The sequence below is a fragment of the Rhinopithecus bieti genome, unplaced genomic scaffold, assembly GCF_001698545.2.
Source record: "Rhinopithecus bieti isolate Rb0 unplaced genomic scaffold, ASM169854v2 scaffold_4781, whole genome shotgun sequence".
Classification (NCBI taxonomy): domain Eukaryota; kingdom Metazoa; phylum Chordata; class Mammalia; order Primates; family Cercopithecidae; genus Rhinopithecus; species Rhinopithecus bieti.
The window spans coordinates 5,025,903-5,050,368 of record NW_016805181.1 but is presented as its reverse complement, the minus strand read 5'-3'; the positions used below and the strand labels follow the sequence as shown (position 1 = coordinate 5,050,368).

Here is a 24,466-nt window from a genome sequence, read left to right as displayed (position 1 = left end):
TCATTCTTTTTCCTTTATTTTTAAAGCGGAACATTTTCTTTCAAGGTAAATCTCACTAGGACACCAAAATATAGAATTTATTTTAAAAAGCAGTACACAGGTGTTTCAGGTGGTCAAAATCTTCACTGTTTTGTAAAATGGCATCACTGTTACAAAACAGGAATGCACACTGAGAACCAGAACCTCACTGACAGTGCCCGCTCTACATCTAAAATCTTTAAAAAAAAAAAAAAAGCCGGGCCAGGCACAGTGGCTCATGCCTATAATCCCAGAACTTTGAGAGGCCGAGGTGGGCGGATCACCTGAGATCAGGAGGTTCAGACCAGCCCGACCAACATGGTGAAACCTTGTCTCTACTAAACATACAAAAATTAGCTGGACGTGGTGGCAGGCACCTGCAATCCTAGCTACTCGGGAGGCTGAGGCAGGAGAATCGCTTGAACCCAGGAGGCGGGGATTGCAGTGAGTCGAGATCGCACCACTGCACTCCAGCCTGGGTGACGAGCGCGAGACTTCATCTCAAAAAAAAAAAAAAAAAAAGGAATGGGCTCAACCCATGACCATAATCCGGTCAATAAACTCCTGAAATCTGGTCAACCAACGCCTTCCACCCACGTCTGGAAAGGTCCAGCATTTAAACTGGATTGCCCTGATTGGTGAGCAATACCTCAAAAATGCCAATTAAAAATTACTTCAGGCCGGGCGCAGTGGCTCACGCCTGTAATCCTAGCACTTTGGGAGGCCAAGGTGGGCAGATCACAAGGTTGGGAGTTCGAGACCAGCCTGGCTAACATGGTGAAACCCTCTCTACGAAAAATACAAAAATTAGCTAGGCGTGGTGGTGGGCACCTGGAATCCCTGCTACTCAGGAGGCTGAGGCAGGAAAATTGCTTGAACCCAGGAGGCGTAGGTTGCACTGAGCCAAGATTGTGCCACTGTACCCCAGCCTGGGTGACAGAGCAATACTGTCTCAAAAAAAAAAAAAAAAAAATTACCTCAAATGTTTTACTCTCTAAATATCCCCTAAGCCAAGTGAGAACCCCATTGGCTCCAAATGAGTCTGGTTTGCTGGGGAACAAAGGCGGCTGCCATTGCCTGAGTCCCCCCACAAGGTGGCAGCCACGCGGAGATGAGCCAATGCTCTCCTGCAGCGGCTTCCCGCCTTCCCAGCTCAGAAACAAACTCGTTCCAAAGGCAGCCTTGAAATGATACAAAGCCGGGTTCTGGGCAGTAGCCCAGCAGAGCCCACCTCCACCAGTGCATGGCAGAATCAGGAGTCTATACCATGGTTCGCCCTCTTTGCAGTCCCCTGAACGGCTATCCTCGAGGGGCCTGGATCCAGGCCTGTGTGACAATCCAAGGACGATTCAGGACCGTGGGAATCAGGCTGCCAGAAAGGGCCATGAGAGTGGGCCACGAATTCCCAGTGCGACAGGGTGGGTCAGGGAAATCCCAGCGCAGACCTCGAGGTCCTTTCTGCTGCTCCCCCCAGCCTTCATAACATGATAGGATAATCGGGTCTGAAGACCGAGAAAGAGCGCGATCAGGCCCCATACTGCTTCCACCACGATAACCGCCACCCTTGGCTTGTTTCACAGGTGAAAGCTCCTTGGGAAAGGGTCGTGCTCACCACGAGCTTCTCCGCCTCCCTGCAACTCCTAACCTCCGGTTCTCACTCTAGCCTTGGAGTCAAACAGAATAACCTGTTCCCACAGGGCAGCAACCAGATACTCAAAGAGGCTCGCAGGCCTCCAAACACTTCTCACCCTTTCTCTACAAGCAGGACTCAGTGCCAGGCCTGTGCTACGTAACCAACAGGCTCTGAACAAAGCTGGGGAACCAGGTCATGGTTAACTCAGGAGAATCCGAAAAACTACATCTATTGGTCTAGAATATTTCCCTCTCAACATTAGAGGATTATGTGCTTGGCAGGTATTTCCACATGTACGTGCACACACACGCGCGTGCGCACACACACACACACCTCGAACTACAGTCAAATGTTTAGCTTCCCAGCAAAGGCTAATGAAAGAGAAAACATTTAAATTTGGCCCAGAATTCTAAAATTAAAGTGATCACAGTTCACTGCAACCTCAACCTCCCAGGCTCAAGTGAGCCTCCTGCCTCAGCCTCCCAAGTAGCTGGGATCACAGGCACGCCCCACCACACCTGGCTAATTTTTTATTTTTTGTAGAGATGGAGGTGGGGGGTCTCACCATGTTGCCCAGGCTGGTCTTGAGCTCCTAGACTCAAGTGATGCACCAGCTTCGGCCTCCCAAAGTGCTAAGATTACAGGTGTGAGCCCCTGAGCCTGGCCTGAGAGTCAACTTCTCCCCTCAGGCAGGCAGCAGTCTTTAGAGATGATGCCCCACGGGCCTGAGCACAGGATAGTTGGCCTGTGAGTTTAAGGAGAAGGGGGTGGAAGTTACACTGGGGAGGCACAAAGACAGCCATAGTCTGGGCTGCTCCCTGCAGGGAGGCCAGGAAGAAACCAACCCTCCTACCTGTACCCCACACTGGTCAGAACACTCCTCTGCGGGCTTCTCTGTAAGGGATGCCCTTCAGCAACCAGGAAACCCCTCTCCTCCCTTCTTTCAGGCCCATCAAAGGGCATTCATTCAGGATACCTGGGACAAGAAAATCGACTTTCATGAATTACAAGATAAAGTGTATTTTAAAGACAGGGGAAAGGGCAAGGAGGAGGAGACAGAAGACTCTTGGGGCCTGAGAGGTTTCCCAAATAGATTGGCAGGACCTAGGAGAACATGTGCACTGCCCTGGTCTCAGGAATTCTACCTGTAAGGCTCAAACTTCACAACGTGTGTCCACTGAAACACGGTTTGTAACATGGGAAGATGCTGACCACCAAGACGCTCCACACAGAATGTGATTAACACCTGACAGACAACAAAATAAGCAAGGACCTTTTTGGATGTGCAAATTCACAGAAAATGTAAGGAAATCCATGATATATTGTAGGATATTTGTTTTGAAAGCAGGTTTCAGGGAACAAAAAACAAAACTATATGAGTATTAAATGTGACATTAAAAAAAAAAATCTACAAGGATCCACATCCATCCCAATGGTTTACACAGAGGATGGTCATTTCCACAAAGCTAGGCTGGGTCTGAGGAGGTGGGTGGCTGACTTCCACATTGGTTGAAGACTCTTTTCTATTTTAACCAAAGAATATGCACTATTTTAGTAAAGAAAAAAGATGCAAAAACACCCTCTACTTAGATTCCCCAACCAAGCCTTGTCAGGGTCTCCTGGGCATTCTTGACACAGCCTAGAAGAATGCCCAAACCCAGAGATGGGGATGCCAGGCAGAGGCCCTCCCCAGCAAAACACACATACGGACAAAACACCTGTCTGCTGCTCTCAACCACGGCACCCCCTCCCCCAGGGCTGCCTCATTTCCTCTGAGATAAATCATACAGAGGGCTGGGAAGCCCCACAAATCCCTCAAGCAAACATGCAAGTCAAACAGCACCATTTACCCTGCAAGGGCCTCTTCAAGTTTACAAGGCGTGGGAGGAACCCAGCAACAAAACTGCCCTTGTCCAGCGAGGTTGACCTTTGCCCTCGGGCCCAGCAGGGAGCAAGCCTGTGGCCATCCCCGTGTCCTCGCTTCCTCTGCTGCTGGCCTACTGCCACCTGGGCATCCACCCCGCGCCTGACGAAGGCAAGAGGGCCCGGGATGCCGGGATAGGGGGCTGGCCGCCCAGCAGCTCTCAGATGCTCCCAGCCCTGCTCCCTGTGGCAGCCAGGCCTCTTCTCCTGGTGGGGTCTGGAGGTGGTGTTTGCTGAGAGGCACTGGTCCAGCTGAACTGACCTGCGGGACCCCAATGACCAGGATGCATCCCCACCCCCACCCCTACTGCCAAGGACCACAGCGGTAGGAAAAGGAGAGCAGGGAATGGGCTGCGGGGTTGGGAAGGAAGACCCTCCCCTGTTAGGCAGATAGGAAAGGGAGAGGGGGATGGGGGTGGGAGGGATGTCTCAGTCTGAATGTCTGTAAAGCTGAGCAGGTGCTCAAGAAAGTCAGAGAACAGGAGACAAGGAAACTTTACGGTTCTTGAGGGCAGAGTGCTCTTTCTAAAAAATAATTTTTTTAATTAAACAATGTTTTGTACAGATAGAGTCTCTCTATGTTGCCCAGGCTGATCTCGGACTCCTCGACCCAAGGGATCCTCCTGCTCCTTCCAAAGTGCTGGGATTACAGGTGTGAGCCACTGTAGCCAGCCTGGATTTCTCTACTTATGACAAGGTGAAATTCTGAGTCTTTTTTTTTCCTCTCTGAGTTATAATTTACATACCACACAAAGTGTGCAATTCAGTGTTTAATATATTCACGAGGTTATGAATCCACAAAGTTGTGAAGCCACTACCACTATCTAATTCCAGAACATTTTTATCACCCCCAAAATAAACCAGTAGCCATCAGCAGTCACTTCCCAAACCCCAAGCCCAAGACAACCACAAATCTGCTTTGTGTCCACAGATTTCCCTGTTGTGGACATTTCATGTACGTGGAATCATAGTTTGTGGTCTTTTGTGGCTGGTTTCTTTCATTGGCTGTCATGTTTTTAAAGTTCATCCACATTATAGCATGGATCAGTACTGCATTCCTTGTTATGCTGAATAATATTCCATTGTACGGATAGATCACATTTTATTTATCTATTCATCAGTCAGTGGACCTTTGGGTTGTTACCAGTTTTGGGCTGCTATGAATATTCACACCTCAAGTTTCTGTGCGGACATATATTTTCAGTTCTCCTGGGTGCACACCTAGGCATGTCACTGGGAGGTCACCTGTTAGCTCTGTTTAGTTTTTCGAGGAATCACTAGGCTGCCTTTCACAGTGGCTGTATCATTTCTTCCCACCCACAATGTATGCAGGTTCCAATTTCTACACATCCTGGATGAGGCAGATTTAAACCCAGACTTGACAGGATTAGAATAATATCATTAATGACCACAACACTGACTGAGCGCCTCATACACATGGGCACACGGCGCCAGTGCCTTTCACGCAGTGTCTTCGTGACAGCCATATAGGACAATTCTGCTACACTGAGATGCTCCAACCTCACACTTTCTAGCAAGGCTATGGGGCTTCCCGTGGACCGACGTGGAGTCACATACACTTCTGAAATGATGACTCTCTCAAGGAAGAACAGAATCCAAACTAAACCCCAAGGCAAAAGGTTACCTCAGCCAAGTGTAGACCAAGAAGAACAAACTGCTGGCAAAAGAGCAAGAAAACAAAGCACACAGCAGGGTGCAGGTGAAGGCTGGGAGGGGCCGCCTGCCCTCAGGTGGGGGAAGTTACCACACACCCCAGGGCAGAGAAGGGGCTCAAACCCTTAGAGGGCCATCCCCTCAGGCAGCTTCCATCCCCTCGGGCAGCTTCCCGGGAGCTTTGTTTCGACACAGCACCGCCATCCTTACCTGCTTCGCACGCAAGTTTTCTCCAAAGGATTTCTTTTGAGGTTAAAATATTTTGCCTTTTAGAAACTGAAAACCTACAGTCTTTAAATCTGTTTGCTCTAGGAAGCTCCACTGACATGCACAAGGAAGGGTCCCTGCAGGGGGAATGGGTTGTGGGCAGTACTAACCAGAGCTAGCAAGGCACCTTCTACTCTCATTTCATCCTTAGAGAAATGCTCCAAGAGCACCACCCCCAACTCCTGAACCTATAAAGGGTGGAAAGGGTGTTGTCGCAGCTTCTCTGAGCCATGCAGCAGGTGCGAGAAGGACAATCTTCCTGTTGCCGGCTTTCCATTACCAAGGCTCAGTCAAGACCTATGGGCTAAACACCAACCTCTGCCCCAGCCACTGGGCCTGACCTCACACAACCAATTCCCCTAATCAGAGGGCACACAAAAAATACTCTAATAGCTCCAAGTATATCCATCTTAGGGTCCCTTGCTGAGCCTGCCCTGGTTACTCCACATAAAACCTCAATCAATACTGGAGAAAAGAAAATAAACAGCAAGTTTTTCAATGGAATACAGTTTCATTGGAATACGGAATATTCCTTTTTTCTAAACAATTAAACCTTAAAGCCATTAGGCAAAGTAGAGCAAGACAGGGACCTAACCTGGGGCAGGTCGCCCCAGAGGGGATATCACAGCTGGCACGGAATGAGGAGGGGGTCCTGGCATCGCATGAGGAGACCAGGCCTAGCAGAGAGAAGGCATGGGGTGGGAGAGCCCACAAAGGGTCAGGAGGGGATGGGAACGGGATGGGGGACTGCAGAGGGCATGGGAGGCAGCTACACATGGGAGATTGACCAAGTAAACAAATTAAGAATAACAGGAATCGGCAGGGCGTGGTGGCTCACGCCTGCAATCCCAGCACTTTGGGAGGCCAAGGTGGGTGGATCATGAGGTCAGGAGATCAAGACCATCCTGGCCAACATGGTGAACCCCGTCTCTACTAAAAACACAAAAATTAGCCAGGTGTGGTGGCAGGCGCCTGTAGTCCCAGCTACTCAGGAGATTGAGGCAGAAGAATTGCTTGAACCCGGGAGGCAGAGGTTGCAGTGAGCCAAAATCATACCACTGCACTCCAGCTTGGGCGACAGAGCAAGACTCCATCTCAAAACAAAAAAACAAAACAAAACACAGGAATTACGTTTGTCACTGTTTGTTTGTTTTTTGTTTGATTTGATTTTTTTTTTTTGAGGCGGAGTCTTGCTCTGTCACCCAGTCTGGAATGCAGTGGTGCAATCTTGGCTCACTGCACGCTCTGCCTCCCAGGTTCACACCATGCTCCTGCCTCAGCCTCCTGAGTAGCTGGGACTACAGGCGCCCGCCACCACGCCCGGCTAATTTTTTGTATTTTTACTAGAGAAGGGGTTTCACCGTGTTAGTCAGGATGGTCTCGATCTCCTGACCTCATGATCTGCCCACCTCGGCCTCCCAAAGTGCTGGGATTACAGGTGTGAGCCACTGCACCCAGCCTTGTCACTGATGTTTTTAAAGGAAGTTACACAAACAAAAAAGGTAGAAACCACAATGAACCTGTGGTCTTGGATTAGAATTGAAAGTGTCAATGTGAACTCATAGCTTTCAATCTACATGTCTGATACAGAAATACAGATATACATATGTGTATGTATGTATGTGTATGGCCTTTGTGTACGTGTACACTTAGCTACTTCCTACTTCTTTCCACTGAGAGGGCCGGGAAACAGTGCTAACCCAAGCTACAAGCACATCCAGCACTTGGTTGGCTATGTTTTTTTTTTTTAGAGACAGGGTCTCACTCCATCGCCCAGACTGGGGTGCAGTGGCATGATCATAGCTCACTATAACCTCAGACTCCTAGGTTCCAACAATCCTCCTGCCTCAACCTCCTGAGTAGCTAGGACTACAGGTGCGCCACCATGTCCAGCTAATTTTTTTTTTTTTTGTAGAGATGGGGTCTTGCCATGTTGCCCAGGCTCATCTCAAGCAATCTCTCACTTTGGTCTCCCAAAGCGCTGCGATCACAGATGTGGGCCAATGTGCCTGACCTGGCATTTACTTCTCAATATTATTCTCCATTAAAAGGAATGAGGACTACTTGGGAGAAATGGCCAGTCTGCAGGGGCTGGACCTACCTGCTGCTGCTGGGCACGGAGGTCACCGATCTCCTTCTGGTCCTCCTCGTGGAGCCGCTTCATGTCCTCCCACGACTGCTGCAGCAGGTTTCGCTCCCGCAGCAGCTGCCCATTCTCCCGCCTCAGCATGTCCACATCATCCTTCAGCCGAGTCTGGTCACTCAGGAGCCGGCTGTGGAGTGTGCTGAAACACCCAGTACATGCTCAGTGAGCCCCAGCCAGCCCCTCACACCCTGCCCCACCCCAGGCCATCACCAGCCTCAGGTCCCAACACTTCCCGTAGATACAGCGGACAGGAGCCAATGGCAGCTAGGTCTGCAGCACTCAGAGGCAAGCCAAAACCTGCTAACAGCCCAATTCCAGAAACATCCAAATCACCACTTACAAACCTGACACCAAAAAGGGCACATGTATCTCCAGGGAAGGGAGACAGGCCCCTCTGGTACAGACCTAGTGCCTCCAAATACTGGGGCCTGGGCAGATATCAGCAGGTGGGCAGGCAAAGACTCTCAGAGGGGTACTGGGAGACCAAAGGGAAACACCCCTTGGGCCTATCCTACAGGAAGAAGCTGCAGTACGGCCCCTGGACAGAGACCCAGAGACCTGCCTGACTCCTGCTGCATGTTCTGAATCACTTTCCTGCCCGCCAGGTCTCTGAAGCTGGCAATAAGATATGAGGGATTAACAGCCTTGTTTTACACTTAGGAAAACTGGGGGCCAAAGGCACAAATACAACTGCTGTAGGCAGACTGCTTGCTGCTTGCACAGGGACAGGACTAGAACCAGAACCCCTGGCTACCAAGTCCACAGAAAAGAAGGGCAAAAGCAGCTATCTGTGGATGTTGGGGGCCCTGGCCAAGCAGGCCTCACTCACTGGTAGAAGTCAGTCTCCTTGGCCACCTCCTCACACCTCTTCAAGGCGTTGGTGTGCTGGTTCTGCAGGCTCTGCAGGTCCGACATGGCTCGCACGCACTGGATCTTTAGCCTCTCGTAGTCAGGATTCAGCCTGTGGTAGGGCCTGGCCCAGAGAGCAAACGGCCCCATGAACACAGGCCCCAGGATTCACACGGACAGGGGAGCCAGGTCCTGGATTAGGCCAGCCCAGTGGTTCCCAAATACTGGTCCCCTATGCACCACACACACCTAAGTGTTTGTTAAACTCAGGTATCCTGGCCTCACTCAGGTCCACAGAATCAGAATCCCCAGGATGGAGGGAGCCGTGGTTGCCTGAGCTCCCTGCATGGGCCTGGAGAGCTGAGACGGTGCCAACTTGTTCTGTAGGAGCTCCCAGGAGTCTGTACAACAGTTCTGAGTCCAAAAGAAACCTGTGATGAAATGTCTCTTCTCTGTAGGCTGGGTGTGGTGGCTCACGCCTGTAATCCCAGCACTTTGGGAGGCCGAGGCGGGTGGATCACTTGAAGCCAGGGGTTTGAGACCAGCCTGAGCAACATGGTGAAACCCCGCCTCTACAAAAAAATTAAAAAAATTAGCCTGGTGTGGTGGCATGTGCCGGTAGTCCCAGCTATTCAGGAGGCTAAGGTGGGAGGATCACTTGAGCCCAGAAGGTTGAAGATGCAGTGAGTCAAGATCACACCACTGCATTCCAGCCTGGGCAACAGAGAGGATCCTGTCTCAAAAATAATTTAAAAATAAAATAAAATAAAATATTAAATAAAAAAAATCTCTCCTCTCTTTAGAACAGTGACTGTCAATCTTGGGTACACATTAAAATACCAATGCCCAGATCAATTACATTAGCATCTCTGAGGATAAGACCCAAACATGAGAATTTTTAAAAACTCCCCGGGGATTCCAATGTGCAACCAAGGTTAAGAACACTGGCCACCAGCAATGATCTCAGAGTAGGGTTCCCAGACTTGCAGCACAGTATCACCTGGGAACTTGTCACAAATAGACATTCTCAGGCCTAGCCCCAGCCCCAGTCCTCCTGAGTCAGGTGTTCTGAAGGGAGGAAAAGAGAGGCAATGATCTGTGCATTAACAAGCTCTGTGGGTGATTCTGGTGCATGCTCAAGTTTGAGGACCCTTTTTCTAGAGCAGAGGTCAGCAAACTTTTTTTGCGAAAGGCCACATAGTAAATATGTAAGGCTTTGCACACTACATGGTTTCTGTTGCAACCACTCAACTCTGTCTTTGTAGCAGGAAAGCAGTCATAGACACTTTGTAACCAATGAGCATGGCTGTGTTCCAATAAAACTTCATTTATAAAACAGGCAGTGGGCCCGTGGGCCACAGTGAGCCAACTCTCATGTGCTAGCACATCCACGTATTCACTCATCCTGCCTTTGAGCCAAATGACTGAGGGGCAGATCCTCACGAATATAAGCTCAAGGATCAGGCTCTGCAGCCCTGGCATAATCCCAGAGGCACAGAGTGCAGAGGCATAGACCCTTGCTCCTGAAGGAAAGAGGTGAAATTGAAGTGTTTACACCAAGCCCTCTTCCCTCCAGACCTCCACCAGCATGGGAGCTAAAGGATAAACCACTCTCTGGCCCTCCTCCTTCCCAGAAAGTCCTCTTAGATCATGCAGGTAGATAAAGACTCTCTCTCTGCCCCACCCTATGGGCCACCCTCCCCTGGTATCTACCTCTAAATCACAATAAAAGCAGCAAAAATTTTCTTCAAAGCAACAAAGACACCAGGTAGAATGTGGTCTGTTTAAAACACATCATGTGGGGCCAGATGCTGTGGTTCACGCCTGTAATTCCAGCACTCTGGGAGGCCAAGGCAGGAGGATCACTGGAGCCTAGAAGCTCAAAACCAGCCTGGGCAACAACAAAAGACCCTGCTGTAGCAAAAAAAATTAAATAAAAAAAAAAAATAGTTGGGCGTAGTGGCACACACCTATAGTCCCAGCTACTCGGAAGGCTAAGGTGAGAGGTTCACTTGAGCTGGGGAGGTTAAAACAGCTTTGAACCATGATTGTGCCACTGCATTCTAGCCCAGGCAACAAAGCAAGACCCCGTCTCAAAAAACAAAACACGTATGTGGCAGGGAACAATTAATATGTTTACCAAGCACATAAAGCTTCACTCAACTTAGGCAGGTCTAGGAGACATTGGTAGGAACACACACACACACACACACACACACGAGCCGACTTTGCACACAAGCACACCACTACTAAGGGGCCTCGCCACATGTGGGATGGAGACCTGCCCCAGAAGCCTGCGGGTCCTGCCTCTGGGAAGCATTTCTGGACGTGAAGTGGGGAAAAGGGGACACTCAGGCAGTGCAGCCTGGACCCTCAGGTGCTAGGGGTGTCTGGGGGTGACAGCACCAGCATCGGGGTAGTAACCCCAACCATGGGGCCTGGGGAAGGGGAGACAGCACGATTACTACCTCTTGTCGAAGGCCGTGCCATGAGTGGCAAAGGCCAGGCGCTTGCGGAGCTCGTTCCTCTCCCTGGTCATCAGCCGCAGCTGGATGGAGAGGTTCTCCACCTTCTCGTTCACTTGCCGGTCAGTGAGGAGGGGTGGTGGGGACGGCGCCTTCCCGGTAGTGCCTGTGGAAGGGGAATAATAAAGTGAACTTGCATTCATCTGGCATTCACAAGGCGTCCGGTGCTGTTCGGAGCTGTTGTCTTGTGTTAGCTGTTGTCTTGTGTTAGCTGTTCATGACACCCCAACAAGTGGGTCCTCTTACCATTCCCCTTTCACAGATAAGAACACTGAGCCAGAGAGGGTAGCAGGTAGAACTGAAAGTGAGTGCAGGGCATCTGGCTCCAGCATCCAAGCACTCAACAACCCCAGTAACCACCCCAGCAAGGCACATGGAACAGGACAGACCAAACTGTGCCCTGAGGAGAGTGAAAGGCACAGCTCGAGGAGGAAAGCACACCTGAAATCCAGTGACGCTACTAAGGACCAGGGCAGCTGGGGCCCAAGGGCCATGTCCCCGCCCTCTTCGACCAGGGCTGGACACTGCACGGCTCCCTTTTTGCAAGCCGTCCACCCGCCTGACAGACCTGCCCAACCAGCCCAGGCGTGCAGGCTAAGAGGAGGGCTGCTGGCTCCCAGCTTAGGTCAGTGTGACGCCATTCAAGTTGGTCCTGATGCCTCCAGGCTACTTAACCCTCACCAGCCCTCATCACCCACCCTAGGACTGAGTGTCCTGCAGGGAGCCCCACACCTTATGCTCCTAGCAGGCAAGAGCCACCGCTGCCACCACCACCTCTGACAAGATCCAAATCCATTTCTAGGAAGAAAGCACCTCATCCCAGGAGAAGAGACTAATCCATGGTGCTTTTATATTGAACCCTGTCAATATGTCTACCTGATATCTCAACCAACCCTAGAGACCCTTGGTGAGGTCAGAGGAGCTCACAGCAAACATCCAATTTGTGGATGGGATCTGGCAGGCTGACTCGTGTCAGGGGACACAGTGTTTGTTCCGCAGTGGACCCACAACGCACAAAGGGCATAGGACATGACAGGCCTTCTGACTCTCTGTGCCGTCCTGACCACCCATGTCCCACTGATCCTTGTTGGCCAAATGTTCATGCAAACCAAGAGTCCCCCAAGACAAAAGCAGTAGCTTGGGGCCTTCCAGAAGGGCCAGGGAGGACAGGGAGCTCAGCGCCAGGCATGACAAGCCAGACCACTGTGGGAGGGGGAGCCTCAATTCCCAGCGCTGCACTTGTCAGTGTTTTTTGGTTGTGGAACCCCAACCACCTGACTCCAGCATCCCCTGAAATGCAGGACAGTCATGTGCCAAATAACGACGTTTCAGTCAATGATGGACCACATGTAGGACAGTGGTCCCATAAGATTATAATAGAGTTAGAAACAAAAGAAATAAGTATTTAAAAAAAAAAAAAAAAAAGATTAAACCACATCTCTACAAAAAATACAAAAATCTTAGCCAAGAGTGGTGGCTCACGCCTGTAATCCAAGCACTTTGAGAGGCCGAGGCAGGTGGATCCCTTGAGCTCAGGAGTTTGAGACTAGCCTGGGCAACACGGCGAAACCCCGTCTCTAACAAAAAATACAAAAAAATTAGCTGGGTGTGGTGGCACGTGCCTAGAGTCACAGCTACTTGGGAGGCTGAGGTGGGAGAATTGCCTGAGCCCAGGAGGTCAAGGCTGCAGTGAGCCGAGATCACTCTACTGCATTCCAGCCCGGGTGACAGAGCAAGAACTTGTCTCTAAAAAAATAAATTAAAAGATTACGATAGAGGTGAAAAATTCCTGTCACCTAATGACGTCTTGCTGATTCTGATCCTCTGTAGCCCCAGACTAATATATTAATGTATTTGTGTCTTAGTTTTTAACAAAAAAAGTTTTAAAAGTACAAAATAATTAAAATTTTTTAAATAGAAAAGCCTATAAAATAAGGATATAAAGAAAGAAAATATTCAGCTGTACAATGTGTTTGTGTGTATTCTTTTTTTTTTGAGACAGGGTCTTGTCGTCACCCAGGCTGGAATACAGTGGCACAATCTCGGCTTACTGCAACCTCTGCCTCCTGGGCTCAAGCAATCCTCCCACTTCAGCCTCCCAAGTAGCCGGGACTACAGGCATGTGCCACCATGCCCAGCTAATTTTTTTGTACAGACAGGGTTTTGCCATGTTGCCCAGGCTGGTCTCAAACTTCTGAGCTCAAGGGATCCGCCTGCCTCAGGCTCCCAAAGTGCTCGGATTACAGGCGTGAGCCACCACACCTGGCCCAATGTGTTTGTGTTTTAAGCTAAGTGTTATTACAAAACAGTCAAAAAGTTAAAAATATATATATAAAGTTTATAAAGTAAAAAAGTTACAGTAAGTTATAATTTACTATTGAAGAAGGAAAAATATTTTCTGTAAGTCGAATATAGCCTAAGTGTACAGTGTTTACAAAGCTTATAGCAGTGTACAGTCATGTCCTATGCCCTCACATTCTCTCCCCACTCACTCACTGACTCACCCAGAACAACTTCAGGTCCTGCAAGCTCCATTCATGTAAGTGCCCTGTACAGCTGGACCATTTTTTATCTTTTATTCTGTACTTTTGCTACACCTTTTCTTTTCTATGTATAGACACACAAATACTTACCATTGTGTTACAACTGCCTACTGTAGCCAGTACAGTACCATGCTGCACAGGTTTGCAGCCTAGGAACAACAGGCCATATCATGTAACCTAGGTATGGGGTAGATACCATCTAAGTTTGTGTAGGCACACTCATGTTTACACAATGACTAAATTACCAAATGACAACACATTTCTCAGAATGTGTCCCTGTCATTAAGCAACACAGACTGTGTTTAAAAGCCACCAGTACCATGACAACCAGGATTTCTGTGCCCCAGGCCACACCTTTGTGGTCAAAGTATTCTTTGGAGGTGAGGCCAGGGGTCAGCATCTCCTCTCCCCAAAGGGGTCTCCTCTACAGCTTCAGAAGCCTTCCCACACCTTTCCGCCAAGAGACCCTCAGCTTCACTGCTGCCCCCAGCAGTTTTGAGGGTCAGGTGGGTGATGGTGCTGAGTCACCTGACTGACCATAACCTACCTGACTCTCCAACAAGTGGAGCTTCCTTTCAACGTGCCTGCTACTCAACCTCTAACCAAGCCCAGGGGGAGGTTATGTTCCAAGCATTGATTTCACTGTCGCAACAACCTCACAGGTGTGTACTGATAACATCATCCCCATTTCACAGGTGAGAAACTGAGGCCCAGCAAGATTAGGTCGTTGACTCAAGTGCCCAGGCAGTCTGGATTCGAAGCACAGGTGCTTCACCCACATGCCTTTCTGCCTCCCAAATAACAACCATCAGCAACATGCACTTCAAGCCTGGCAGGTTTTGTTTTTTGTTGTTGTTGTTGTTGTTGTTTTGTTTTTGTTGTTTTGAGACAGAGTTTCACTCCTGTTGCCCAGGCTGGAGTGCAGTGGTACAATCTCGGCTCACTGAAACCTCTACCTCCTGGGTTCAAGCGATTCTCCTGCCTCAGCCTCCAGAGTAGCTGGGATTACAGGCGTGTGCCACCACGCCCGGCTGATTTTTTGTATTTAGTAGAGATGGAGTTTCACCATGTTGGCCAGGCTGGTCTCAAACTCCTGACTTCAGGTGATCCACCCACCTCAGCCTCCCAAAGTGCTGGGATTACAGTGAGGCACCGCACCTGGCCATGCCTGGCAGTTTTTGAAATGCTTTTCATACATTATCCCGTTCAATCCTCATAAGGTAGATACCACTGTTATCCTCATTTTGCACATCGGGAAACACAGCCTTACCAAGGTTAAACAGTGTGTCCAGGTCACAGAAGTATGGAATATGGACCTCTAAATGATCCTAGAAACCAAGGTATTAACCTCAAAGCTTGCACATTTTTGGATCTTAGGACCGCTATACTTATCTGACACTCCAAAGAGCTTTTGTTCATAGACGTTATGTCTAATAAAATTTACAAGATTAGAAATTAAAACCAAGAAGAATTTTTAAATATTTACTTATTTTTTAAAAAGTCAAAACTCCATTGTATATTCACATAAGATTTTTTATGGGACATTAACCACCCTTTCCATTACAAAACAAAACAATGCGGCAGGAAGAGTGTCATTGCTTTGCATTTTGTTACACAGGCTGTTTAACATCCAGCTTCACAGAGACAGCTGGAGTCTCATCTCTGTGTAATGTCATACACTCAGGATGGAACCTTTTGAAAACTGGACTCTACACTCACGTGAGGATGAGAACATAAAAGACCAGTGATATCCTAGTATCATTATGAAAACAGTCTCACCTCACGAGCCCTCTGAAAGGACCTCAGGGACATTAGGCCACACTTTCAGAATGGCTATTATATGCTATAATCAAGTTCAAGAAATAGTAGAGAAACATCAAATGTCCAGTTTCACAACAGAAAAGCACCATCAGGCCCAGTAACCTGCCTTTGGGAAGAGAAATTTTGAATTTCATCCCGATTTTGTAAATGAGGCAACAGAAAGACGCAGCCCTGACTTTCGAGGAAGCTGGAGAGAGGAGAGGAGGCGGCAGGATGGAAGGAAGGGCTCAGAATCATCCCAATGCTTCCCATCTCTGTCTCCAGACGTCTCAGTCTACAGCCATGATGACCTGGGGGTGGCTGGCCACACAGATAAAGTAGCAATGACATGTGCCAAGCACTGCCCAAGCACTGGGTTCTGTGCTAAAGACACTCCACTTTCAACTCATTAATCTCCGCAGCTCCCTACTGGTGTTGTGCTAGGATCGCTCCTTGAGAATCACGTCCAGAAAGACTACATGGCTAGGAAAATGGGATTCCCATGCAGACTCAGATCTGACATCAGAGCCAACACCTCAACCACCCCCACAATACTGCCTCCTAATAGGAAAGGATTCCTGTTCCATTTCTCCTGGCCCAAAGGCTTGAGCATACAGGACACATACAGAAAGTAAGGTCAACCAGACCCGAGATCCATCACACAGCAGGCTCTCTGACCCAGCAGAAAGTGTAGCCCACGCCTCTGGCCTTTTGTAGTTGGGAGCTGGGGAGGGCCAAGGAGGGCCACAGGGGACCTCATGACCAATCTCAAGACGTGCTATACCCAGAAGTTCCAAAAGAACAGCAAGGGTTGCAGAAAATCCTCTCAATCTCCATTCAACCGAAGTTTTTGTCTTTTTACTTGCATCTAGGGGTTGACAGATATTCTGAAAATGATGCAGCCCTACCATACAAATGGTTGTCAGGATCCCTCAAATGGCCACTAAGACCAAATTCCACAGTGAAGGAGCTCACTACTTCCCAGCAGCACCCATCTTATCTCTCCCCCTAAAATTATGCCCTCTACTGAGTTAATCTGTCTCTGGATATTCCCTCCACTGACCCTTGATCTAACCCCTAAGGGCCACAGGGAACAACTGGATTTCTTGTATGCAATAGACCTGTAAGCATTTGAAGACAACCATGAAGTTCCTTTACCACCATATGCCCATCAGAATGGCTAAAATAAAAAGCAATGCCACCAAATGCTGACAAGGATACAGCTGGATTCTCAAAACTGGAATTCTCAAACACTGCTGATGGGAATACAAAGTCATGCAGCCACTTCAGAAAACAGTTTGACAGTTTCTTATAAAGCTAAACATGCAATTGCCGTACCACCCAGCAATCCCATGCTTAGATATTTTACCCAGGAGAAATGAGAATTTGTGTGCATACAAAAACCAGCACACAGCTGTTTAGAGCAGCTAGGGAATGAATAAACAACGGTGTTATGTCCTTATGATGGAGTATTACTCAGCAATGAAAAGGGATGAATGATACAACTGCGGATGCACACAGGGTGTGGGGGAAGCTGGAGTGCCCTGCGTTAAGCAAAAGAAGCCCAACTCTAAAAGGTACAGACTACACGACCACTGATATGACATTCTGGGGAGGGCAACACTACATGGACAGAAAAGAGATGAGTGGCTGCCAGGGACTGAGGGTGGGGAAAAGGGCAGACTGCAAAGGTGCAGAGGGAATTTTTAAGATACAGAAGGAAGTGTTCTGCATCTTAAAAGTAGCAATGGTTGCATGACTACTTGTCAAAACTTGAACTGTATACTTTAAAAAAACACACTTTAGTGTATGTAAATTGTATCTCAATGAACATAACCTTAGCAAAAAAAAATTTTTTTTGAGACAGGGTCTTGCTCTGTCACCCAGGTTGGAGTGCAGTGGCACAATCATGACTCACTGCAACCTTGACCTCCTGGGCTCAAGCAATCCTCCCACCTCAGCCTCCCAAGCAGCTGGAACTACAGGGGTGTGCTACCATGCCTGGCTAATTTTTTTTTTTTTTTTTTTTTTACTTTTTGTAGCAACAGGGCCCCACTATGTTGCCCAGGCTGGTCCCAAACTCCTGGGCTCAAGCCATCCTCCTACCTTGGCCTCCTGAAGTGCTGGGACTATAGCTGTGAGCAACCACACCTAGCCTCACAACATTTTTTTTTTAAGAAAACCAAACTGTGATGCCCTGAATGAAGCCATCATCCCACGAGTGATGTTGACAGGTAAAGAGATGAGGACCAATCTCCTCTGCTGTCACTATGGTTATTTACAGTAAACTTTTTAAAAACAGGCAAAACAAAAACTAACATCAAGCTGGGTTGTCAACAAAAGCCTCCAAAGTAGCTGTCAACAAAAGCTTCCAATGCAGTTCTAACCTTGTGCAGTTGTTCTTCTGGACTCAAAAGCAAAGCTGTCAACTCTCCCATGACCTCAGGCTTTCCTTACCCAAGTCTGGCAACCACTGGAGAAGGAGGCAGATTTTCCTTTTCCTTTTGTGTTCAGGATCAGATTTCAGAGGTAAAGGATTTGGTTTGGACTAAAATGGCCCAAAACAGGAAGACACCAGACCAGGAGCAGGCTCTGGATGGTGGACAAAGAGCAGCCACCCCTGGGCTACTCTTTTCACCCCCATTTTATAAAGGAGGCAACAGCAAGATGCAGCCCTGGCTTAGGAGGAAGCTGGAGAGAGGAGAGAAGGAAACAGGACAGAAGGAAGGGGCTCAGAGCCATGCCAACACAACCCATCACAGTCTCCAGCCATGAAGACCTCGGGACAGCCAGCCTCCTTCTGACCTGGGTGTAAGGAGGAGGACAGAAGGGAGTGTTCCCATCACAGGAATCCTCAGTTCCTTGTGTCAGTTGCCCTGGCTGCTACTGTCACTACCACCGAGGCTCAGCAAATGGACTGGCGGCTAGGTGGATTTCTCAGCCACCACCATTTGTCCTGGGCTCCCTCACTGTCATGCTCCCACTGACCCTGGAGGCACCTCCTTGGTCTTACAGCTGGGCAGGTCTCATCTTTGCTTCTAGGCCCTGTAGGCCTGTGCTTCCAGGAGCCAGAGAGATGTCCAGGTAAACTTCCTAGCCACTTCCAGGCCCTGGCTACCAGGGAGAGGCAAAGCAGTGGCAGAGCACAGTCATCAGAGCACCAAGTCATCCTCACCTACAACTCAGGACACCCACAGCCGTCCAGGAAAGACCCAGGCCCTGTCTGGGGTGAATGAGTGCTTCTTAAAGCACCTAAGCTTCACTAGAGAACCTGCTAGGCAAAATTTCAGGTCCCACCTGGACCCACTGAATCAGAAACCCTGGCAGTAAGTCCCTGCAGCACTCCGTGTTGTAAAAGCCCTCCGGGAGATTCTGATGCCTGGTACAGTTTGAGAACCTCTGTTCCCAACGAAAGTTGCATTTGCTGGCCAGAATGGACTTATTTCTCCCTTGTTTTACTGGCTATCCAGCAGCCACTGCCTTTAAAGGAATCCCCCGTTGATGTCATCAACAATGAAGGCCAAAGGGAGACACCCCGCCTTAGTCAATGAGTATGTGACTCCAGATCAGTGTTTCCCCAGCCTGGAGTGAAAGGAGCTTAGATTCCAATGCTGCAAGTCCAGGCCCCAGATCTCCAGCCAGATCCAAGACTTGCTTTCGAACCCTTGACTCAGGGTCTGCTTTTCAGAACCCAAACCACCATAAGCAGCCATGGCCAACTACTTCCCAGCTGCGTCTGAGTCCAGAGCACCTTTCCTAGAAGGCCCAATTCAAGGGCCACTTCCTCCAGGAAACTTTCTCTGATTCACCTCATCAGAACTAACTGCTTCTTCCCCTGAGTTACTTCTTTCTTTCTGCTCTACACAGAGCAGAATAGCCAGTTGTGCCAGACAGTACCTGTCTCCCTGGCAGTGTGATAACATTAGGGGCCATGCTCACTGCGATCCCTATGAGTATCAAACACCTGGCCCACGAGGAGGAGGCATTCCCATCTCTGATAAATTGGCTTTGCAAACGGTTATCCCTGATCCAAAAGTCTGGGTCAGGAATGAAGGATCAGAGGTCATAGGGTGTCAGTGGGCAGCCCCCACTTCCCTGATGGCTCACCCCACCTTCCCCTGTCAACCAGAAGAAGCACTTTCAAGGAATCTTCCCTGGGATATGAGGGAAGCCCTCCAGCTCTCTGTCCTGCCAATAAGCCTGGAGACCTCTCCATTTAATAAGAAATCTCCTGCTATTTCAATCTTCATGGAATTTAAAGCTCGCTTTACAAGAGATGCCCAAGAATGTCTCTTCTCCTCCTTAAAACCTCCCCAGTTTTCCAAGATGAGAAATAAAAGGCTACTGAGAAATTAGGTCAGGATGAATGGGGAGGAAAAAAGTATTGATTGCCTGAAACTAGTGCGCAGTCCCCGGCAGATCCACAGGGTAGGGTCGGGGGTAGGTCACAACAGGCGCAGGAGGCAGGGGAGGAGGGCCTCAGGGAAGCTGTGTGTGCTTAGCTGATGAAAACCCATGAAAACTGCCCGAGGAGGCCTTGGCACAAAGACCTGCCGCCCTTAAGGCTGTTGGCAAAGGTGAGTTGAGCAGGGCCAGGATGGAGATCTGAGACCGGACAGACTGCCTGAGAGAATGCTGTCTACACGCCCAAGGCTTCAGCCTCCGATTTCCTCTCATGCTGAATACAACCTGCCATTCTTTTCCCAGCCATTTCCATTTAGGGAGATGTAAATGGGAAAGTGGAGGTGATTTTTTTAATAAAGATCTTGCTCTTGCCTTTCCTCAGGTTCCTAAGATCACCATGTGACCTTACCAGTGGCCCCTCCTGCCAGGGCAATGTGTGCTTGTAGACTTCTGCGTCTCATCAGGTGTGGCTGAGCCAGCAGGAACTCCCTGGCAGGTGCTGGAGTGCTCCCAGGGCCAGCCCCACCAGGCATTCCACCCCGAGGGACTGGTGCAAGCCTGGTACAGACATTCTGGTTCCCTTCCCAGGGATGAGGTTGGGCCAGTCCATCTCAAACTGGAGGGTTAGTAAGCTGTAGAAACCCTCAGAGTTTCTGATGCAGCAGGGATGGGAGGAAGCTCAAACCTGCATCTCTAATGCGTGTCCCCGTGGTCCAGGGACCAGGCTTTGTGAGCCACTGGTTTCGGCACGAACAAGCAGCCAACTGTGGTCACTGAGAGGAGGCCATACTGAGGGACTCTGGAACAGGTTCCTTTGCTCATAAAAACCCCACCTTCTTCTGCCACTCACCGCAGATGGCTACAGAGCACTTGGAATGTGGTGGATTTGCCTGAGAAACTAGAAATTTAAATTTCATTTTAATTCATTTAAATTTAAGTAGCCACTTGTGGTTAGTGGCGCCCATACTGGACACCGCAGACCTGGACACTGTCAGGTCTGGATGTGATGGCTGGAGTTGCTGCTACAGACACCCCGCCATGTCTGTGGGAAGACAATGCACAGAGGAGGACAGAGTTGCATCCCCCGGTACTGGCTGACCTCAGCACAGCCTCATATGAGAGCTCATACATTTCCTGATTGGTTAAGGTGGTATGAGTGGGTGTTCCCTGATGCCTGCACCCAAAGGACAACAGCAACCTCAAGCAGAAAAGCAAGAGAAGCAAAACTCGGTTCCCTGTGAATTCAAGAGGCTCTGCCCAGAAGGGATGCAACCACTTATTTCAGCATTAAATATCCAGACACAGACAATACAGACCCAGCCTGCTCCAAGAAACACATCAGAGCACTGCCCTCTGCCTGCCTGTGATGCCCAGAAAGAGCATGGGCATACTGTTGACTGCTCCATCGCAAGGACTGAGCCAGCTTCGGGTGAGTGCAGAACCAACTGGTGGGTCACGGCCATGATGCTTCTTCCAGAGTATGCTGGGGTCCAGCTGCCCAAGAAATATCTTCCTACTCAGGCTGGGAATTCCGCCATCAGCAGGAATTGCTATGGGTTAGGCAATACCCCTCTCTAGAATTCCCTTTTAGAATGCACATGTGCCTAGGAAAGGTAACGATTTAACCCTTGAAATACCGATGGGAATGAGTTTGCTGATCGCAATCTGTCAGACAGATACTGGTGAAGGGTGAAAAACTAGACAGGTCAGAGGAGTATGCTCAGGGCTTACCCAGTCCACCTTAAAAAGCCTCGCCTTCCCCATCTACTGATCCTGACTGTCCCACTCCATGCACTTCCTGAAGGGTGAGTCCTACCTTCCAAATTCCAACAATCTCATCATTCCGTTGATGTGTCTCCGGGCACCAAAAGCAGGCAGAACAAAGTAATAGGATACCGTTAGGAGCTTTGAATTGCAGTCTCAGAAGGGCCCGCGCTGAGTCCTAAACAGGATGAGGGTTATGGGGGGAACTGTGTTTTTATGGGTGGAATTGTGGCCCCCCAAAAGATGCTAAAGTCCCAATCCAGTAAATGTGAATGTGAACCTTATTTGGAAAGGTCAAAGCATTACCTTTCCGAGGCACATCTGCATTCTAAAAGGGGAGTCCTGAGAGGCATGCTGCTCAGCCCACGGCAGTTATTGCTGATGGTGAAACAGTCTTTACAGATTATCAATTTAAGATGAGGTCTTGCTGCCGGTAAGGCAGGCTCCTAGGCCAATCTGACCAGTATCCTTATTAAAACGGGAAATTTGGAGACAGACACACACGGAAGGAGAATATCATGTGAACACAAAGGCAGAGATCAGTGTGATGTTGGCAAACCAAGGAGCACCAAGGATTACCAGCAAGCCACACAAAGCGAGGAGAGAGGCCCAGGACAGATCCCTCCCTAGCACCTTCAGCCCACGTGGCCTCACTAACACTTTGATCTTGGGCTTCTGTCCTCCAAAACTGTGAGACAATCAATTTCTGCTGTGTAAGCCACCTGGTCTGTGGCACTTTATTACAGCAGTCCTAGAAAACTAAGATGGAACTCCCCCGCTGGTCACTGTCTTCCCTCTCTTCACACTGCCTTCCCTTACTGTGGCTACTTATTTAACAGTTTCCCACCAAAAGACCCTAACATCCAGGAGTGTGGGGCCCACATCTGCCTAATTTGCCACTACAGCCCAAGCCCACCTCTGGCACACTGGAGGTGTTCAGGATGTGAACTGACATATGAAAGAACCATCCTGACTAGTCCTAGAATCTCAGGCATGTGACTTCCCCTCCCAGAATGTCAGTTTCCCCATCTCTCTGCAGGGGGAAAAGAAAATAGTCAGAGTAGATGACTTCTGTGAGTCCTTCAGGCTCAAAAGACGCTGGAACTCCCCACTGAAGGTGTCTGCATCCATCATGGTCAGATCAGGCAATGAGAAACCCCACTACAGGTGCTAAAACAGAGGGAATGGGTCACAGAGGTGTGGGAAGGCTGAGACTACTGCGGCCTTCCTGCTGGACTTCAGTGAACTCAGAAAAGGGCTGGCCTCATTTTATGGGCTTTCTGAAACCCATGTTCAGAGAAACATACCCAATTCAGCGTGGACTGGCAATGCCTATCCCCAAGGAAACTCCAAAACGGGTGAGTCTCCTGGGCAGTGGTCACTGAGTTACTACGAGGCCTTTAGGGTGGAGGTGGAGATAGTGGGACAACAGGCTCCCCTAGAAGCTCTGTGCCCAGACAAAGTGAACAATGGCAAAACATGTGCCTCCCAGCACTCACCTCCCCACCTCCCCTCTAACATCAGAAATGGGTTTTTGCTGATGGAGAAAATGTAAATGAAATCAACAGAAGATGATCCTGTGAGTAATCTGACAAGGGAGAACCAGCTTCCTCTCCCATGAACCCGGCTGTCCCGGCTTCCACCCAGACCCCTGGCCTACCCGGTGTCCTCCCCAGAAGGCAGTACTCACCCACACTGCTGAGGGAGCTGCTGCTTTCTGAGTCTGAAGGCATGGTGGACAGGACGCTGTAGGTAGAACCTGGGGAAAGAGGGGAGACCGTGTTACTAATCCCAAGGGGTCACTCGTCTTCACCCCAAGCCACTGTCAGACCAGTTGATCATCAGTCAATGCCCGGCCATGAGAGTCACATGCACCAGGCACTAGAAATACACATCCAGGGGCCAAGCAGAGGAGGCACGCTCAGCAGATCTGGACTTCGGTGTTTCTGCCAGGCCTCCCACCTCACTTTATACGCCCCTCCTGCTCTGGGCAGGCGGGCAGAGAGGAACTTGGAGTCAGTCAGCTGGCTTCTTGTTGGGACATCTGGGGAAAGGTTTAGCAAGGCAGTGACATGCCCCAGGTAAACATGGGGTGTGAGGGTTTCCTACAGATCTCTATCAATATGATTCTGGCTTCATGCAGGGGGTAACAGAGCAGAAATTACACAACTGAACTATCTGTTCTTTCTCTGACTGCTCTGCTCTTAGGTTCTAACTGTATTCAAGCTCAGTTCTTAAGAAGTCAGTTAGCATCTGCCCCCTTATTAAAAGTTACTCCTAAAATGATAAGCAATTATACCATCACCAAAGTCAGAGGGTAGCACTTTTTTTGTCCACACTTAATGTTAATTCCTGGTTGTGGACACACACCCACTCTGGTTTGGTTTGAATTCAAATATTTTCAAAACCAGATGTTACCCTCCCAGCACCAGGAAGCCCAGTTTCTGAACCTATCTCTATGTAGGTGCCCATAGCTGGGTCGTGCTGAGCAAGTAGCTTTTGTTTTCTGGAACTCTGTTTCCTGGTCTGCAAAATGAAGGAGTTCAACCAGATGGCTTATAAGGTCCCTCTCCCATCCCATTTCAGCAATTACGTTTCCATGATTAACAGAAACAGAAGGTACGCTTTGCTCATCAAGACTATGGATGACATAAAATTAAAAGGGAGGGCAAACTGACTCAGAGACTAAATTGGGAGTGGACAAAGCATAACACACAGAGATGGCAGGTCAAATAAAACAAGGACGAATCCAGTGTTTTGTTCTTGGAGCCAAAAGAACTATACAATGAAGAGCAGTATGTACCAGGCCAAGTGGGTGAGTTGGAGACGGAATTTTTGCAATAAGGGCTTTGAACAAGCCTTAGGGCACTAGTGTCAGAAAGCTGCCAAGAACTAATGAGATCCTGGGCTCCACAGCCAG

At 49.2% G+C, this 24,466-nt stretch overlaps 1 protein-coding gene across 4 annotated transcripts in view; it reads right to left on the bottom strand.

Moving 5' to 3' along the window:
• Window positions 1–24,466, bottom strand: part of DLG5 (discs large MAGUK scaffold protein 5) — a 136,660-nt gene that overhangs the window by 56,004 nt on the left and 56,190 nt on the right. For 2 of the 4 annotated variants that reach the window (XM_017871433.1, XM_017871435.1), the window contains exons 2-5: window positions 23,237–23,305; window positions 10,979–11,141; window positions 8,491–8,634; window positions 7,617–7,800 (exon numbers count right to left, since the gene is read on the bottom strand). In XM_017871433.1, the coding sequence (XP_017726922.1) occupies window positions 7,617–7,800; window positions 8,491–8,634; window positions 10,979–11,141; window positions 23,237–23,305 (560 nt within the window). Of the gene's footprint in view, window positions 1–7,616; window positions 7,801–8,490; window positions 8,635–10,978; window positions 11,142–21,598; window positions 21,652–23,236; window positions 23,306–24,466 lie in introns of those variants that run through there. The other 2 variants (XM_017871434.1, XM_017871436.1) reach the window with 2 other exon arrangements.